The following is a 19,397-nucleotide window of genomic DNA, read 5'->3' as shown; positions in this document are numbered from 1 at the left end:
ATATATATATATATATTACAGTACCTCGTGTACAACTGAAATACGTAACAAAAACAAAAATTCCAGTATGCTGGAGAATATGTGTCCTTTCAGAGACAAAAAATGTAAACTATATTTCAGTGTGGAACCGGCATTTATATAAAAACGGAAAGACAACAGACTCAACGAGGACAATGCGAACATCAAGATATGTGGGGAAGGTAAAAAAAGTATTTAAAAATAATAATAATAAAAAATTAATAATAATGGATTTAAAATATTGTTTGTTCTGCATTTCCTGTAGTGTTCTAGTCCTAAGTGTCTAGCCCTTCTGACTAGAGCAGAGAAATGATTCACAGCAAATGTGAGTGTCTGACCTGCATCGGGACTTAATATCACCTGATGGGAATGTAACAAACAAGGTGCTGACGTGATGTGGCATAGCCTAACCCGAGTTCGTGGTTGCGCTCAGGGATGAGGTGGGGGGACTGGGACGGTGGTAGGCAGCGGAAAACTAACAATAGAAACCCCACCCTTAAACAGACAGAAACCTGAACATATTGATAACTCATGACAGAGCACCGATTACAATTTCTACATGAGTGCAGTTGTAAACAGCAAAGGGCATAGAAATAGCTTGTGTGTGTGTGTGTGTGAGTGTGCCTATATGTATGACTGCATGTGAGACTAGTGTGGAACTGTATATTTGGGGAGGGGAGAGAGAGAGAGCGAGAGAGAGAGAGAGATAGAGAGAGAGCAAACGTGTGCAACTGCGTGCATGTGTGTGTGTGTGTGTGTGTGTGTGAAAGTGATGCAGGTGGTGTGGGAAGTCTAAGCATTAGTGGGTATTATCCTCACTAAGCCAAAAGCAACATCACAGCCCAGACTGCCGGCGACTCAGTGACAGAGTGGAACAGATCCGGCCAAAACCCAGGCCACATTTGCTCCACATCCACTCCAGAGTCGGCCCAGCACCTGGGCTCAGAGAACATGTAAAAACAAGTCTTAATGGTCTACAACTAACCTCTGTCAGCGGTCACAATCCTTTGGTAAGGATGGACTCGCGTATCATGCCGTCTCACTTTAGTTGCCATTGCACCTAGATTGTGACAGGTCCACAAGGTTAGACACTGCTCACTTCGAGGAGGGAAAATTCAGGATTCTTCACAGTATATTTAATATACACACACACACATACATACACACACACATATACATACAGGTGCATCTACATAGTGGAAAAGTGAATTGCCTTGCTCAGACTGAGAAATTGAATGCTTTAAAAAAAAAATAAAAACAATACCTCTACTCAGTTTGACATTTCTTTATTATACACTACCGTTCAAAAGTTTGGCGTTACTTAAAAATGTCATGTTTTCCATCATTAATGTTGTAAATGACTGTTCAGAAATGGCTGACCTTTAATGCAATATCTACATAAGAATACAGATGCCCATCATCAACCATTCATCCAATGTTCCAAAGGCACATTTGGCTTACTAATCTGATATCATTTTAAAAGGCTAATTGAAAAAAACATTGGAGAACCCTTTTTCAATTATGTAAATTCATAATGTAATCTGAATTACTGCACTGATTAAAAAAAACAAAAAAACAATGCAACTGATCTCAGCTGATATTTTCTCTATAATGGAGTGTGATGGAAATTTCTAAGTGACCCCAAAGGTTTGAACGACAGTGTACTTTCTTTCCTGTAATATTTTGAGATACTGTATATTTGATTTCCATGAGATGTAACCTAAAATAATCCAGATTAAAACAAACAAAAAACTTGGAATGTTTCATTTTATGTGTAATACATCTAGATTATATGAAAGTTTCAGTTTTTACATAAATAACAGGAAAAAAAAAAAAAGTGAAGTTCTATTTTGAGATGCACCTGTATTTTACACACACACACACACACACACACACACACACACACACACACACACACACACACACATATATATATTTACAGTTAACAATTACATATCTCCACATATCACCTTCACATAGATCTACACATCTATATTCATGTACATAATATACACTTCTAATACACATATTGACAATGTATAGACAATGAATAGAAAAACAGGCATTGAAAAAAATAAATACTTCTTTTCTTATTTTTTCCCTCTTATATAAATTCATAACTTTATTATAAAATTCCACAGTACTGAGATGCACACACAGAGAGGCTTGTGAGACTGTTGGATCAGACATTGGATGGGGAGACACTTCACGCTGTGTTGTACCTGATGGTCCTATGACTATAGCATTTAGCATCTATTTTTCAGTGTGTGTGTGTGTGTGTGTGTGTGTGTGTGTGTATGAAGTGTTTAGCAGTGATCCCAATGCCTGTCTACCAGATGGCAGGCATAGTTTTATTTCAACTAAATAGTCTCAGAACTAACCAGGGAAAAAAGCTAACATATATATTTAAGACCGAAAACAAAGTCTGAATTGTTTTTCTTCTGTCTGATGGCTGTGGGCAAGAACTTGTTACCATGGTCACAAACCCATTTTCCAGTATGTATATGAGAGTATGGTGGTGAATAGATGGGATTCATCTGTCAAATTCATTTAGAGAAGACCAAAGAGTAGGAATTGATTTCTCACATGTTTAGAGTCCCCCCTTCATTTGTATTCTTGTCAGGGTTTCTATGTTGTGTAATGCACTAAGACGTTACATCAGATTTCTAAGTGTTGGCACTGAGTGGCAGAGTGTGTGTCTGTGTACATGTGTTAGTATGAGTACAAGTGTGAATGTGTGTTGCTTCCTGTCAGTGAATGTGTTAGAGTTAGCTAGTATACGCATCTGAGCCATGCATATGCTAATGTGAGTGCAAATTTCAGTTTCTGTATAATTGTGTGTGTAGCCATGCATATATAAGTAGGTTAAGTAAGTGCACAAGAATATGTAAGCGTGTTTGCGAGTGAGTGTATGTACATGTGCTTGCTTGAGGGTTTGTCTCTGTGTGCCAGCCAGAAGTGGAGTGACCGTTGACAACATTTGCTGGTAGTTGCTTTCGCCCACACTCAGCTCTCTACTATGTCTGGAGATTCCAGACAGATTGAGGAGCCTGCGTTGCCCACAGAATAGGTGGTGGTGGTGATGAGGCCCGAAAATGTGTTATATATGGGTGTGGAGGAGACACTAGATCAATATGATCCGTAAATTAATCATAAGGTACGTGTATAAACACATACAATGACAGTGAGAGGTAATGACCTGAATGGTGGTTGCCATAGGCATTTCATTAAGGGAGGAGGTTCTGCAAGGCCTCTTCCTATTCTTTATACGCTCACATTCTCCATCAGCACGGGCGAAAAGACGCTCGATTCCAAACTTCCCATTAAACAACTTCCGAGAATGTAAACAGCGATAAAATTAAATTGGTGTATTAAACTCTTATGAAATCGTTTTAGAAGTGCAGCAATATTCTTGTCAGTTTTTAAAATGCAGTTCTTTAGCCAAAAGAACATACAAAGAAAATACACTTCCATATCCGTTTAACCCTGTTGCCATAGGTACATGGAATAAAGCGTTTCAAAAACAAACGTCTGATCGGAGTGACAGCTGGCTGAACTAATAAAACAATAGCACATTAGAACTATGCCTGGCCTGCTGTCTAGGTTTTGTGAAATATCCCTCTGGTGTCTAGTAGTTGCCATAGACACTTCATTAAAGCAGAATGTACAGCAAGGTCCCTCTTTCTATTCTTGTTATTTGCCCTATGTAATTTATTTACAAAACTTATATGGCAAACAAATGTAATTTTTTTGACCGCTGCAATGTCCAGTACAAATACATATCGGCACACTCACACAAAAAGCCCCAATTCTAACAAAGGGAAAAGTGCTAAACACTAAAACTAATTCAAAAACGAGGCAAAATCTATTTTCTAATTGATTACCATGAGCAAGATACTAAGCTCAATGCTTCCACACAGCACACGATAGTTTTAGTTCATGCCCTAGACACTTTGAGGGGGTTCAGCAGGGTGATACTAAGAGGAAGCAGAGACAGGGGAAATGCTGGAAGAATTTAATGAAGAGGCCTGTCAGGGGAAAGAGACCACTGCTGCCTCTGCTTCTCTGCCATGCAACCATTACTGCTGGCAGCATGGTGGGAGTGAAGGAGGGAGAGAAGGAGAAAATGAATACAGGAGATAGAGTGTGAGGGAGTGATGCTTAGAGAGGGATGATGTGGAAAGGGAAAGATGGAGAGTGAGGGACAGAGAGAGGACAGAAAGCGAGAAAGAAAAGTGAACAGAAAAAAGGAGTAAAGACGATAGAAAAAGTGAGGAAAAGACTGAGGGAGAAAGAAAGGAAGTAATAAAAGAAAGAGTCAGTGAGAAAGAGGAAGAAATTATCTGGCATCTGAAGGGAATCCACCAGCAGACAAGAGAGAGAACAAAAAAGTTCATGCACAACGCACACAAGCATATCATTCTCACAACGAATGCGTGCCCAGATATCAAGAATAATGGACAGCCATATTCCTGTTCTTTAATTAAAGAAAGAAATACAAATAAAAATAGCTACAGTCTGGATAATTGTTCCAACACAGAGAGGCTAACTGTTGAAGCGCAGAGCCATATTCCTTGCCATGCTCCCCTAAAGCAGCCAGTGTCTCCCCTCATGATCCCTTTGGAGGACCAACTCCTTCTGTCTGAGGGCTCAGTCATATTGTCACGCCCCTCTCTTGTGTGTGTGTGTGTGTGTAGTGTTGCATGTTAACCCCAGATCTCCCCCCCGAGTAAGTCCGGCCTCAGCTGGACAGGGTGTATTTACCTTTGAGTGCCTCCTGCTGGGCACTGACCCCCGCAACGTCCAGCAGGCCCGCCCCGCCCGTGTACAGGAGACCGCCGTCCTGCTGATGAGCAGGGAAGGCCCCTGGCGCCCCAAAGCCAAAGCCCAGCCCCCACGGCCGCTTACCTAGCACGCCGCCAGGCTCCATGGGGTACTCCAGCAGTGAGGTGGGCGCCAGCGTGTACGGGTAGTCGTAGGGGGAGGTGGTGTAGATGATGCCTGCATCAGGCCCAGGGGGCACCAGGGTCGGGGTGCCGTTAGGCAGCATGGCTGCTGTCATCTGTGTGGGCCGGATGATGTTCATGATGGGGGGGGCACCGGCTGGTGAAGGCGGAGGACGCAGGGCTGATGGAGGCAGCACCTGGCCTGGGGGCGCCGCGATGAGGCGAGGGCCCTGGGCCGCTGCAGCTGCCGCTGCAAGAGAGAATGCAAGGGGAGCTAAGAGAGATGAGAGAGAGAGAGAGAGAGAGAGAGAGAGAGAGAGAGAGAGAGAGAGAGAGAGAGAGAGAGAGATGGTAGAAGAAAGAGAGAGAGAGAGAAAGAGAGAGATGGTAGTGGTAGAAGAGAGAGATGGTAGTGGTAGAAGAGAGAGAGGCAGAGACACAAGAGAGGGTGACAGGAGGGAGAGGGGAAGAGAAAAGGAAAGGACAGCCACAAAAAGAGGAAGCAGCAATCCAAAGAAATGACAAACAACAGTGTGTGTGTGTGTGTGTGTGTGTGTGTGTGTGTGTGTGTGTGTGTGTGTGTGTGTGTGTGTGTGTGTGTGTGTGTGTGTGTGTGTAAAGGGTGACAATCACAGGTGAGAAATTTAAGGCAGGATATATAGCAGGAAAAGAGAAGGGAGAGAGCAGGGGGAAAGAGGAGGCAAAACAAAAAGGAAAATTAGTCCATGCAATGATCAACGCTACACCACATACAAGCCACAACATCTACAGCAACAAAAGAAACAGAACACAAAGGACTAAAACCCACAACCAAAACAAAAACAAAAAAGCATTGATCACCAGATGCAAAACACCACATTTTTGCACACCACCATGGGAACTACACACATATATATATATATATATATATATATATATATATATATATATATATATATATATATATATATATATATACACATATATATTACAGCTCAAATATGATCAGATAAAAATGCTCCATCTGAAATAGAGCCAGTGGCCATGGGGTGGGATGGGGCTGGGGATTTCCTTTTGGACTCAAAGATCAGAGCCTAACAAGGAAATATAAGTACATAGGCCCGCATGACCGTGGCACCATTTCAGATTCTCAGGACATTAAAACATAATAATAATAATAAAAAAAAGATGGAGGTGAAATCAAGTGCATAAAATCATTCAAATGGCAGTAAGCATTCAGTGGTTGAAAGAGAAGAGGGGGTGGGGGTGGGGGTAAAGAACACTGGAGTGCTTTGAGATGTGGGGTGGGGGATACAACCCAGTCTGACACAACTACAGTTATTCACATCTACAGACACAGAGACCCACACATCCACACACACAAACCTGTGTGAGTGAGTGTGGGCGAATGAGCGTAATAGCCGCAGAGCTATGGTGCAAACCATTATCATGCAGAGTCGCAAATGTGATTCAGCAGAGGGCACCCTCAGAGCACAGAGCACAGAGCAATGTGTGTGTGTGTGTGTGTGTGTGTGTGTGTGTGTGTGTGTGTGTGTGTGTGGGTGTGTGTGTGTGGGTGTGTGTGTGGGTGTGGGTGTGTGTGTGTGTGGATGTGGGTGTGGGTGTGTGTGCCCCTCCCTGTGAGTGTGAGTGTGTGTGTCGGTGACATAGTTGGCATCTATGAATATAACCAATAAAATGTGTGTGGTCATTCACAAAGTGTATAACTAGGGGTGTGGATCTCTCCCTTATAAGACAATTAGATATGGATCTAGATGCATAAGCTATGACATAATTCTGAAACTATACGTTTTATACAGACCTATTCGGTGCGATTCAATCCCATTCAGATTATTTGGATGAGATAAAATGTAGTGGCAGTAGAAGGTGGTTTAATTCCAAGCGCCCGGTGTGCCCTCTCGATTTGAAGGCTCGTGGTGTCCCTAATGTCCAGATTGCCACCAAGCAACTTTTCAATAAACTCAATCATAGATGGGAATTCATTCTCGGCTTCCTCTGGTATCCCATAAATGCGTATATTCTCTCGTCTTGATCGGCTCTCTTGATCAGTAATCTTAGCTTCCATCTGCGCTTTAAGTTGTATCATTTCTAAGATTATGTCTTCTGTATTTTGAATTCTGTCCTCAGCTTTACCAATTCTTTCTTCTGCCTCGTCCAGTCTATTGTTCGTTTTGGTTATTTCCTCCTTTATGTCTTCTAGTTGTGTCTTATCATCCCGGCGAAAATCTCGCAATTCTTGCAGAATCATGCTAGTGGTGTCAGTATGTTGATTAGCCTCCGCCTCAGCCATGTTGGTACTCGGAGAGCTAGGCCTACTCTGGTTTTGTATCGTTGCTGGACGTAATTTTGTCTTGTCTTTTTTTGCCTTGGTTGCCATTATCGCCCTTTTCATGTAATAATGTATTACTCAGTCATAATTCTAGGCTTAAGGACGCATAATGCATTTAATTATTCGGGAGCTGGTTCCTCATGCTGCCATCTTGTCAGCGTCTCGACCGGAAGTCGCGATAAAATGTAGTGGGGCCCCAAAATGCAACACAGTCCTTAACATTTGTTTAATATCAAATCTTATATTCCATTCTATAGTACCCAACTATAGAAATACATATCTCAAATGGGTAGGCTATAAAAGTTATTTTTGTTATTTTATGGAGCAAGAAAAAATAGCATATCATTGGGTTCATAATTTCTCTAAAAAAAAACACAAAAACGTGATAGACTGGATTGAAAGACTGAACAAACATTTTGACATTAAGAACTTTGTATAGATCTCTATGAATTGGCTTAGTGATTTTGTTTAGAGACATTTGTCAACCTTCTTCTTAATTGCTGAGCCAATCACAATAGTTTAAACCTCTGTGGTGAAGCTGTAGCCTTTGCTAAATTTTGAGAACCAGGGGGAAAAAGGTGCCTGAATTACCTTTCATAAATAAGGAGGCTGCTAACACATGTTGTGAGAAGCAAGTTTGTCACATCAACAATGACAGGTAGGCAATATTACCCTCCTTCCCCAGTTAACTTTCAGATGTGCACAGCAACTAGTTTGTTGCCACCTCAGCAGTGACACTACTTCCCCTACTTGGAGAAGGTTACGGGATGCTCTGTTGATTTGTTAGCCAATCAGGATGGGTCTCATGATATTGAAAGTAACATATATATTGAAAGTAACAATATAACGTTAGGTCTTCCACTGCAGCTTTGCTTATTACAATCGATTTGTCATTTTAAAATCCGGGCATTGCCTGGTTCATAGAACATTTAAACCGATGTAGGGGGGTTTCGCCTGTCGATGCACTTGTATCTTTAACGTCCAAAACAGTTACTGATATGCATCACTCAGTGAATCTTTACACCCCTAATTATAACCCCTTCGACATTGGGCACAGCTCTAAGAGTGTATCTCTTACGTGTTTTGATGTTGGTGTCTCTGTATGTTCCGTTAAGAATAGCCAGCTCCATCAGCTGCATCTTCTTCAGGTTGTCCTCCCCTTCAGCCTGCAACAAAACACACACATGGTCAGTACTCCGCTCACTCAGCTAAAGCTTGCAGACTGCAGCTAGAGAAACAGGACTGTTCTGCTGTCCCACTACTAGCGCTTACACACACAGTATGGAAAATGTGTACGTCACACACTGCATGAACTAGCAGAGCCGTTGGATAGAAGACACAACCTAGGGACACACAGAGACAGACAGACAGACAGACAAACAGACAAAAAAAAGGACAGACAGACAGACAGACAGCCAGCAGTGGGAGGGAGGGAAGAACATTATTATATATTCAATCAGAGCCACAAAAGTGGATAATCATTTTAATTCTTCCTGTTCCCATGTGCACAATCAAAACACACAGTAATACAGCCCTGCTAATACCGTTTCTGTCAATTAATGTTTCGATAAACAAACACATGCATGCACACACACACAACTGTCATTACTACCAAATTAGGGAAGTAGAATTATTCATGGGAAGCCATTTCTGTCTATGTCCCCCTCCTCCCAGACACACAATTACAGACACAACACTTTTTGCTTATTTTTTCCCCCTCTGGCCACTAACTGTATCGTAGCCATGGAAACGCGACAGGCTAGCCGTGGGGACTACTGGAAGTGTGTTTGGCCAAGGGAACTGAAACTCAAGCTGTCTGCACTCACACAAACGAACACACACACACACACACACACACACACACACACACACGCATACACACACACACACACACCTAGCCTCAACCAACCTGCAGACACCACACACTCTTCAAGGTTGTCCACTTTGTTTTTGTTTTGGTCCCTGTGTGCTGTGTTCTGGCTGTGCAGTCAACACTCAGTGGCCACCCCCTCCTCCCTTTTCTCTTGTCTTTTTTAGTTTTCAAAATGCCATCCCTCTCAACAATGAGACTTCAGTCTCTGAACACTGTGCAAAGACTTGTCTACTACAATGGTCACACACAGACACAAACACACATATTGGGGTGTATGGGAAAACCAATGTCTCTTCCCTGGTCTTCCCTAGTCCAGGTGAAAACACCATTTGGTAAACTTTAGCCTAATATAGTGTGTGTGTGTGTGTGTGTGTGTGTGTGTGAGCTTGAAGATGAATGAGTCACCCTTTCCTCTCCCAAAACACTCTGAGTCATGCTTTGCTTTGCGGGGGGGACAAGAGTAACACACACAAAGATTTCTGTTCTCTCCCTCTTTGCAGAGAAGATGTGAGATACCATAAAAAGTTGGGCTAGCTCATTTAGCCTATAGGGTACATTTTGCCCCCACAGCCAACATATGCATTTGTGTGTCTGCATGCACACAAACTAATCAGCTTGTGTTTCACCAGGCAAATTGCAGACCTTCACACTCTAGTCATCCCACCAGCAACGCTTTAATCAACTCCCACTGCTGAGCGTCCTCACCAGCAAGCAAGCAAGCAAAAAAACCACACACACACACACACACACACACACACACACACACACACACACACACACACACACACACACACACAGCTGTCAGTCGGCAAAGCTTGGCTGATGCTTCGGCAAGACAAAGGCGGAGTAAAGTGTGTTTGAGATAAGAATGTGTGTTTGTGCAAGTCCATCTTCTTTCCCTTCTCTTTCTATGTGTGTGTGTGCTCCGAAGAGAAATGAGATGAGAGAGCGGAAACGGGAAAGGAGGGAGGGAAGAAAGACTGGTCAACAGGATCACCCTCAACTTGAGGAGCAAAATGTGAGGAGAAAAAAAGAAAATACAAACAGAGAAAAAAACACTGGAATCAAGCCCAGGTCACTGTGGGTATTTCGACCTGAACCACTTCAGGATTCTGTTGCGTGCGCCACAGCTCCCCCCTGAGGCCAGAGGATTTTAGCAGACTCCAGGTCATTTTGAGGTTAGCAACTAGGGTTTAATGGATGCCCGACTGGGATTTAGCAGAAAGCCTCGGTGACAGGTTGATGGTGGGGACTTGTGTAAGTGAAGATTTTTTTTACTGTCAACACTCTGATGGTGTGTATGTATGCACACGTGTCATTGTCTATGCATGGGAGAAGAAGAGTATATGTGTGTGCGTGTGTGTGTGTGTGTGTGTGTGTGTGTGTGTGTGAAAGAAAGGGTATTTTGGGGGATTTCTGAGAAGCTGCTGTAATGCGTCAGGGCAGCACGATTGGCTGTGGAACTCAGGGGACTGGAAGAGAAAAACAAGAATGGAACCACGTTACAAGAAGAGCAATGAGCAGAACATCCCAAGAGAACCACGAGTTCCATGATTTAAGACCAGGAGACGACCAGGAACCGGCAGGGAGGAGAGAAAAAGTTTCCTTTCCAGGCTTCCTCCGACAAAATCGCACACACACACACACACACACACACACACACACACACACACACACACACACACACACACACACACACACACACACACACACACACACACACACACACACACACACACACACACACACACACACACACACACGCGAAGCCACTCAGTAAACCAGCTCTATCCAGAGAAATCAGATTCAATCAATGAGGCCTATTTGTGAAATCAGTGAAGCAGTAAAACCATCATTGGGGATGGTGGTGGTGGGGGCTGTGTGTGTGTGTGTGTGTGTGTGTGTGTGTGTGGACTGAGATAGATGCTTCGCTGAACCTACCAATGGGGTCATAATAAGTCTCCCCCCTTCCATACACTGTTCATTTTCCTAAACTTTCTCCCACGCAGATGGTGGAGCACACTGGCACTACTACAAGACAGGAGTTTATCTGTGGGCAGCATATGGATTCCTCTGGACGCAGCATATGGATGTAGAGCACAGTGAGCCCAGGCCAAAATTCACAATACATCGCAGCAGCAAGACGTTGCCAGCTGGCCAGCCCCCCCCCCCCCCACACAACTCCCAACTCCATCTATCCCTCTCTCCTTCCCATCTCTGCCCTCTACCTTCTCTTTTTTATCCACACTCACCCCCCACCCCCTCTCCATCACCAGGGAGAAAGAGGACAAGAACAATTAGCAGCTGTCAGCCCTGTCTCCCCAGCCGTTGTGTTTTTTTCCCATTTCTGATGGACTTAATGAAAGTTAATCTGACATTACGACAGGGCCGGCCTGCCACTGAAATGCCACCCAGGTGCCTTGGAGGTGCCACACTAGTGCCACCGCGTCACTCAGCTGTCTCTTCCTCACACCTATGCCTTGGCTCAATCACCTCCCCAACCCCCTCTGCGGGTACCATAAACAATGCCACGGTGCCCATCCAGGTAGGGAACATCACAGCCGTGGCCATGCTCACAATGGCACTAGGCAGGCGAAGTGTAGACATAGCAGGGGGGTCTGTGTGAGTGTGTGCTGTTATGGTGTTGCTGCTGTTTTAAACAGAGATGTGCTTGGAGAACAAGAGGAAAACACAAGATAGAAAAGGACAGAGTGAGAAGGGGTGGAAGCGGGGGACAGAGGAAGACAATTGCCTTTCCTCTGGTGGCCTGTTTTTGGCTCAGGCACGCATTACTCCACTGCTCCAGCTGCCAGTCACACTGAGAGAGAGAGAGAGAGAGAGAGAGAGAGAGAGAGAGAGAGAGAGAGAGAGAGAGAGAGAGAGAGAGAGAGAGAGAGAGAGAGAGAGAGAGAGAGAGAGAGAGAGAGAGAGAGAGAGAGAGAGAGAGGAGGATGGCCAAATCAGGCCAATTAGCATCACAGTAAACACAGGCATCAGAGGCTAGACCCCCTGTCCGTGCACGTGTGTGTCTAATGACAAAACATCAGCAACAACACAGAGATGAGGGCTAGGAGGAAGGCAGAAACTAGCAGAGGAGGGACGAAAAGGACCAGAGAGGAACCAGAGGAGAGAGAGAGGGAGAAGAGCAGAAATACAGAGCAAAACCTAGTGGATAGAGCTTGAGAAAGGGTGACCGCCAGTAAGAGGGAGAGAATTGTATGGAAACATGAAGAAGGAGGAATATACCAGCCAAGAAGAGGGGGAGGAAAGGATAAGAGGAGAGACTGGCAAACAGACAGGCGGGGTTGGACACGGCCAGCTGTACCCGCCTTCAGACCACACAGATCCGGCCTCCACACACCCACACGAGGAGGCAGGTTGCGTGTGTAGCCCTTTTCAGACTGAGAAACGATACATTAGCGTTTAAGAAATAGCGGGTGCAGGGGGAGTTCGCAGTGTAAAAGGTAGACGTGTTTTGGTCCCGGGTCGCCTGAAGCAGAGTTCAGAGGCGAGTTTTGGGAGGCATTGCCTAGCAGCACGTCACACGAAATTTGAGAGTGAACAATGACGTTAAGCCTGCCTCAGACCTCGGAGATAAACTGATAAACACAACTGTCATGCTAGTGCTACGTGGTTTAGTTTACAAATGATGGCGGGTCACTTGTTATGTTATTTGAATGCCAAATGAGGTCCTTTTGTCTGTCGAAGTCATATTTTAGTGTTCTGAGTCCTGAAAGACTGCTGCTATTTCAGTTAGCTCGTTGGCTAGTTAGCTAGCATTAGGCAAACGTTCCAAACAGATGGGCTAGCAGCAGACGGTTTTGGTAACATAGCAACAATAAACACTTGACCGAAGCACTGAGAAAAGGAGGTTCAGGGCACTCTCAGCGTAAAAAAAAGCGGTTGGTGGACACAGCCATAGATGTATATATATGGACACAGCAGCTAAAGTTGTCCTTGTCTCTTGTGTGTTTCCTGTATTTTAACCTCCTGCCTTGCCAAATACGTCGTCATCAGTCACACACCCCTAATAGCGGGGTTGACCTGTTCCTTTCACATTCAAGCCGCCTCGGCAATAATACTACCCCCCGAGATGGGTTCAATTAGCCTCGCGAGCCATCCACGTACTTCCGGCCAAGGATTGCCTCCACTACGAGTCTGGCCGTGCTCCTCTGTGGAGCATTCTGCTCGGTAGAATTGTAACAGAACGCCCCCCCTCCAGAAAGCAGCCAATAAACGAAGAGACGGGTTGGTGGGGGCAAAAGGGGGAGGGCGCTCGTGACGATTACGTTAAACGCCTGCGCTATGTTGTTATGCGTAACTATCGCCGATTGGGTGAGAGCTGTCCAATCAATTCAAACCAGAACTGGGCGTTACTTCCCGCTTCCTGCAAGCGCTTCAGAGCAAAGAAATTCCAGACCATAATACGAAATGAAATGGTAGTATTATGGGATGGTTAGGACCAGGCTAGGGTTCAATAGCCTTAACGTTAAATTTGGCTGATTTAGCGTTAAATTCGGTCAGTGTGAAAGGGGCTTGTGAGTGAAAGAAAGAGGGTGAGAGATTGAGAGCATATGATAAATAAACACAAGTAAACAAAGAAAAGCAGAGAGAGAGAGAGAAAGCTGTATGTTTTAGTGATGGTCATGAACTAGCTTAAGAAGAGAACAATGCCCACAGGAAACCTCAGCACCAAGACCCCACACACAATCACAGGAAGCAATCATCCCAACCAGACTCGTCCCTGGTCTGTCTCTCCGTCTCGCTCTCTCTCTCTCTGTGTGTGTGGTGGATGTATGGCCGTGTCAGTAGTAGCCTTCACTGGGCTGATTCTCTCAGCCTTGGAGAACAACAACCAGCCTATCAATATCCCACAATATGCACCCCCCCCCCCCCCCCCCAACACACACACATTTCCAGCCAATGGTGCACACCACTGCACACACTCACCAATGCTACAAAGCCCTGACAGTGTTGAAGGAAGCTGCATTGTTTTTTATAGCTGCAGAAATGTGTTCTGTTGCAACTAGGTGCATCCCACCCCCAAAGACAGACACAGACACACACGTAGTTGAGTGGAGAGGATGACTACGGTAGGGAGAAGAAACCCAAATGAGAGGAACATTTGACATGATTGTTATTTTCCACCCGTGGAACACTGCAGCAAAGCCCTCATCAGATCATTGTAAGTCTCTCAGTCTCTCTCTCAGTCTCTCTCTCAGTCTCTCTCTCAGTCTCTCTCTCAGTCTCTCTCTCAGTCTCTCTCATACATCGTCTTCACTCACCTCTCTCTTTCTCCCTCACTCACACTGACTCTCTTCTCTGATTCGCTCGGTCCTTTCCTCTCTCCCTCTTTCCCTCTCCATTCACTGAGCCCTTTCTGCCCCCCTCCCTCTTTCTGTCTGCCTCTGTATTGTTCTGTCCCAGTGATCTCTTAAAGCCATCCAATCGAGCTGAGAATATCTTGAGGGGATTTAGGAGGCTGATTTGGGGATTTAAATACTGCTGGATTTGCATCAGATTCTCTGATTTCCTGTCAAAGCTGCCCCAACCCCCCCATCCCCAACCCCCCACACCCCCAACCCCCCCACCCGCCCCCTAGTCGCTCTCTTGCTCACATACACACCCACTCTTTTAAAGGTGACATCAGTATAGCTCTTCTATGTGTCACTGTGACCTTGGCTCAAGACACAGCACCCTGACCCCTGCCCAGACTACATACCGTATGAGAATGTGTGCGTGTGACTCAAGTAGTGTGAACGATTAACAGTTGAGTGGGAGCCAGAGGGATACACACGTGTGGAGACACACACACACACACAAAAGACTAGGCGAAGGTTGTCTCCAGGCAAAGCCTGGGGTGGCCGCTGACTGACTCCCGGCACCAACCGTGCCGGCAGAGAAACTGAATCGGTCAAGGACACAGCTTAGGGAGTATGTGTGTATGTGTGTGTGCGTGTGTGTGTGTGTGTTTTGATTGACAGGAGCAGCATGGTGGATTTTCCGTCTGCATTTCCAGAGGGTCGTGTTCCATAAACTCATGCTCCTCTGGGGAAAATCAGGCAGGCTAATGAAAAAGGAATAGCTAACAAGCTGACAACATGGGGGGCTGATGAGCACGCTTCCCCAAATAAATGAGGAAATAGGCCTATATTAAAAAATAATACATCTATAAAAATGACCTGAATGTGTCTGAAAAGCTTTCTGTCAATCTGCTGAACACTGTACCAAGCCCCAGGAGCCAAAAGACACATGCTAGCCCAACCACCATGACACAGCACCAATCGGAGTGAGTATGTGTGAGCACGTGTTTGAGAGAGAGATAGAGAGAGAGATAGAAAGAGAAAAGGAGAGAAAGAAAGTTAAGCTTGTGTGCAGATGCAAGAGAAGTGTGTGAACGTGTGGGAGAGAATGGGGGAGTGTATTTGTGTATTTACACAATACCCTAAAGATCGGTGCATGTTCATGTTTATTTCTCAATATATATACAAAGGGGGCTGCTGAGTGTAGTTAGAGAGTAAGAGAGTGTTTTTAATGGTTTAAAGGGATGCTCTAAGTGTGTGTGTGTTGCGCCCAATCCCATTTTCCTGTGCAAACAAGGCAGGGAGCAGAGGAGATAAAAAGGAGATGTGGAGCGGTCTATGGGGGATGTGTGTGTGTGGGGGGGGGGGGGGGGGGGGAAGAGAGAGAGAGAGAGAGAGAGAGAGAGAGAGAGAGAGAGAGAGAGAGAGAGAGAGAGAGAGAGAGAGAGAGAGAGAGAGAGGGGGGGGGGGTGGAGAGAACGAGATGAAAGGGGTGTAGGCCCAGAGCAGAGGCCTCTGGGGCATTCTGTACATAGCACAGCCCCCTCAGCCCACAACACACACACACAGAGAGGCATAGAGGAGAGAGATAGAGGAGGAAAAGAATGTGAGGGAGGGACAGACAAAGCGCAAAAGAAACAAAGAGCAAAAATCAGGGAGGGAGGCCAGAAGAAGACTGAGATGTAGTTGAGTGAGAGAAAGGCAAGAGAACCAGAGACTGAGCTAGAGAGGGAACAGGTAGAACACAACAGAGAGAAAGAGGGAGAGCAGAGGGGCTGAGAGAGATGAAATACACCCAGTGGATGCTATCTGACCAACAGCAGCCCTCAATGGTGCTGTTCCTCAATAACAGGATTAGGGCTCTTCCAAAGGCCTGATTGGACATGAGCGCTCTTCAAAGCCACGCATGATTGGACCAAGGGGAGCACGGTGGATTAAAACCACCCCTTCTTTCCTCTGTCAAGGGGCAGATCCAAACTCCGGGAGGCTGTGACCTACTAGGTTTGCGTTTATTTGTCCGGGTGTGCTGTGCATGAGTATATTAAAAGGGATAACTTGTGAACTTGTTGACTTCTGAAAGTTGCTGAGGTGATTGCAAGTTAGTCACAGGGCGTTTTGTCACTCGCAAAAGTAGAGAGGATGAGCCGCCATGCTACACACACACACAGACACACACACACCTTTGAGCGTGCACAACAGAGATCCCACCTGAACCTTTATTATAGCCATATCCCATCTCACTTCCTGACTCTGAAGTGAAGTATAGAGGTGTTTCAGGTCTATAACTGGAGAGAGTGTGCACGTGTACGCACAATCATCTATGAATACGGGGGTGTGAGTGATTGTCTGTGTGTGTGCGGGTGGGAGGAAAGGGTGGTTGGGCGATGTAGGTCTTAGCAGGATTACTGCAATCAAACACTATCGCCTCTTCAATTGTTAGGAATTTCTGTCTGTCGGCAGAATGGCTAATTGTGAGCTTTATAGCGGCTTAGACAACACAAGGCTTTGGAAATTCTCTGACCTTTAAGAGCGACATCTTTCTGTTTCTCCTTCACCCACCCCGGGCTTCAACCAGACTCCCCTGCAGCTTCCACCTGCTACTGGGGATTACTCAGGCCCCCAGTGACCGTGTTGCTCTGCTCGCCTCTCCACCCACCACCTCCTGACTTCCTGCTGCCCGCAGGGGTGTGGCGGATTATCAGGGCAGACTTGGAGAGAGCAAGAGAGAGGGAGGGAGAGAGAAAGAGAGAGAGGCAAACACAAAGACAGAGACAGGGCCTGGAGGGTAGAGGGAAGCCAAAGCGGAGCCATGTCCCAGTAGGGAGGTGTGCTCCTGGGGTCGAGGCCACCTGTCCTCCCCTGAGGGGCAAGGAAGCTAATTCGGGCAACCGCCAGGAGGGCGACTGGAGGGACGGAACAAGGTGAGGTCATCATCACAATAATGGCAACGAGAGGGGAGAGAGCCGCACACAGGCAAGACATGCCTCAGCAACTGATCCTTCACTAAAGGAGAACACAGACCAAGATCAACAGGCTCACAGGGCCTACCATGAAGACCAGGGCTCCCAGCAGGAGTGTAATATCACCATAAACCACAGTTAAGGAGCATGTAAAGTGCTACAGATCACTGTGTGTGTGCGTATGTACGTGTGTGCATGTGTGTGTGTGTGTGTGTGAGAGAGAGAGAGAGGGGATCCAAACAAGAAGTGCTACAGGCCTCTGCCGACTGCATTACTGCATTCCAGAAGACACTTAAAACATTCCATTACACAACATAACAACAATCAAACTACCCACAGACTACACAAACTACACCTGATAAAAATGATGTTTCAGTAAAAAAAATGAATATAGTGGGAAACGTCCATTGCCTTGACCAGACTGAGATTAAAGGCTCAGGAATCCATTAATGGTATTTTTGACTTTATTAGTTAATTAGAGGTCTTCTCTTCTCTGTATTACAAATTATTTACACTAATTTACTTTTTATTCTTTTCTTTGATTTCCATGAGCTGTAATTCATGAGGAGTATTCTAATTATTTGAGGTGCACCTGTATGTGTGTGCGAGTGTATCCCTGCCCTGACAGTCTAGTCATTGTGTGTGTGCACCATTATCTGTGTTTCTAAGCATGTTTTGCACAACTCCTACACTGCCCACTGACAACAGATCACAGCAAGCAAGTATGCATGCATCCACCCGCACCAGGCTCTTCAGGACGGGACTAGCGGCCACTCTGAATACCAATGAGATGGAGTGCCCTGGCCAAAGACAGACGGAGTGGTCACGCCTCAATCTCCACGACAGCAAGGGTCAGCCAGAGTCAATGCACACAATTAAGTGCATTTATGACTGCAGTCAAGCTGAACCGTCTGTGTGTGTGTGTGTGTGTGTGTGTGTGTGTGTGTGTGTGTGTGTGTGTGTGTGTGTGTGTGTGTGTGTGTGTGTGGAGAGGGTCAGAGAGTTACCAGGTTTAGCTGGAGTATTTGCCTTCAATCTTAAAAAAAATGGCGGTGGTGTCAAGAGGTTAATATACACCAATCAAAACACTTAATCTCTTTTGATTAGTGCATTAAAAGCAGTGTGTGTATGTGTGTGTGTGAGCGCGTGCATGTGTGTGTGTGTACACACTGCACAGCCATTCAGAAAAATCTTTCAATGGGAGACAGAAGCTCTGAAAGTTTGACGTGCAGTAGCTCACTTGCAGAGAGGTGTTCTTGCTCAGTCTCCTTCTCTGTTGCTCTCATTTGCCATCTACCGGTTTCTCTCTACACCACGCTCCCTCCCTCCATTCCTCCCTCTTTCTCCTCATCTGAGTCTCTCGTCTGCTCACTCTCCCAATCCTGCTCTGTTACTCGGGCTCCATGCATCTCTTCCTCTGTCTCTCTCCCACTCTGCTGGATTGCTGCCGTGTCACTGGCCAGTGGCTCAGGCTGCTCAGCATTCCCATGATGCTTTGCAGAGAGCCTGCTGCTCCCCGGGGCGACGTTTGAGCCTGAGTCACGGTGACACGCCTGGAAAGCAGAGACCGGCCACTCCAACCAAACACAGTCTTTGTGTGTGTGTGTTCCCCTGCAGGATGCACAGGTGGATGTGGCACAGTGATTCAGCGTCTCTGTGCATCCTTCACGCTCTGACAGAGAAACCCATCTACAGTATATCGTCACACACACACACACACACACACACAGACACACACACACACACACACACACAGACACAGACACAGACACAGACATCCATGTCATTAACCTCAACACTGAAACAATCCCAGAGTCGTCTTATTAGTTGACTGTCTGTGAGTGTGAGCCGTGTCAGCACTCTCCTCCTTCACACAAACACAAACACACACACTAGTCATGTAGTGCAGATGGCCTTTTACGCACCGGTAGTCACACACACTGGACAGGAAGCAAAAGTGACGACTGG

The 19,397-nt window shown here is 45.8% G+C and overlaps 1 protein-coding gene across 3 annotated transcripts in view; it reads right to left on the bottom strand.

Moving 5' to 3' along the window:
* Positions 1–19,397, bottom strand: part of qkia (QKI, KH domain containing, RNA binding a) — an 84,531-nt gene that overhangs the window by 7,675 nt on the left and 57,459 nt on the right. The window contains exons 5-7 of one of the 3 annotated variants that reach the window (XM_062523682.1): positions 8,372–8,459; positions 4,783–5,214; positions 1,004–1,078 (exon numbers count right to left, since the gene is read on the bottom strand). In XM_062523682.1, the coding sequence (XP_062379666.1) occupies positions 1,004–1,078; positions 4,783–5,214; positions 8,372–8,459 (595 nt within the window). Of the gene's footprint in view, positions 1–1,003; positions 1,079–4,782; positions 5,239–8,371; positions 8,460–19,397 lie in introns of all 3 variants that reach the window. The other 2 variants (XM_062523681.1, XM_062523683.1) reach the window with 2 other exon arrangements.

Source organism: Sardina pilchardus, chromosome 20, assembly GCF_963854185.1.
Source record: "Sardina pilchardus chromosome 20, fSarPil1.1, whole genome shotgun sequence".
NCBI classification, from domain to species: Eukaryota; Metazoa; Chordata; class Actinopteri; order Clupeiformes; family Clupeidae; genus Sardina; species Sardina pilchardus.
This window is presented reverse-complemented; position numbering and strand designations above follow the sequence as displayed.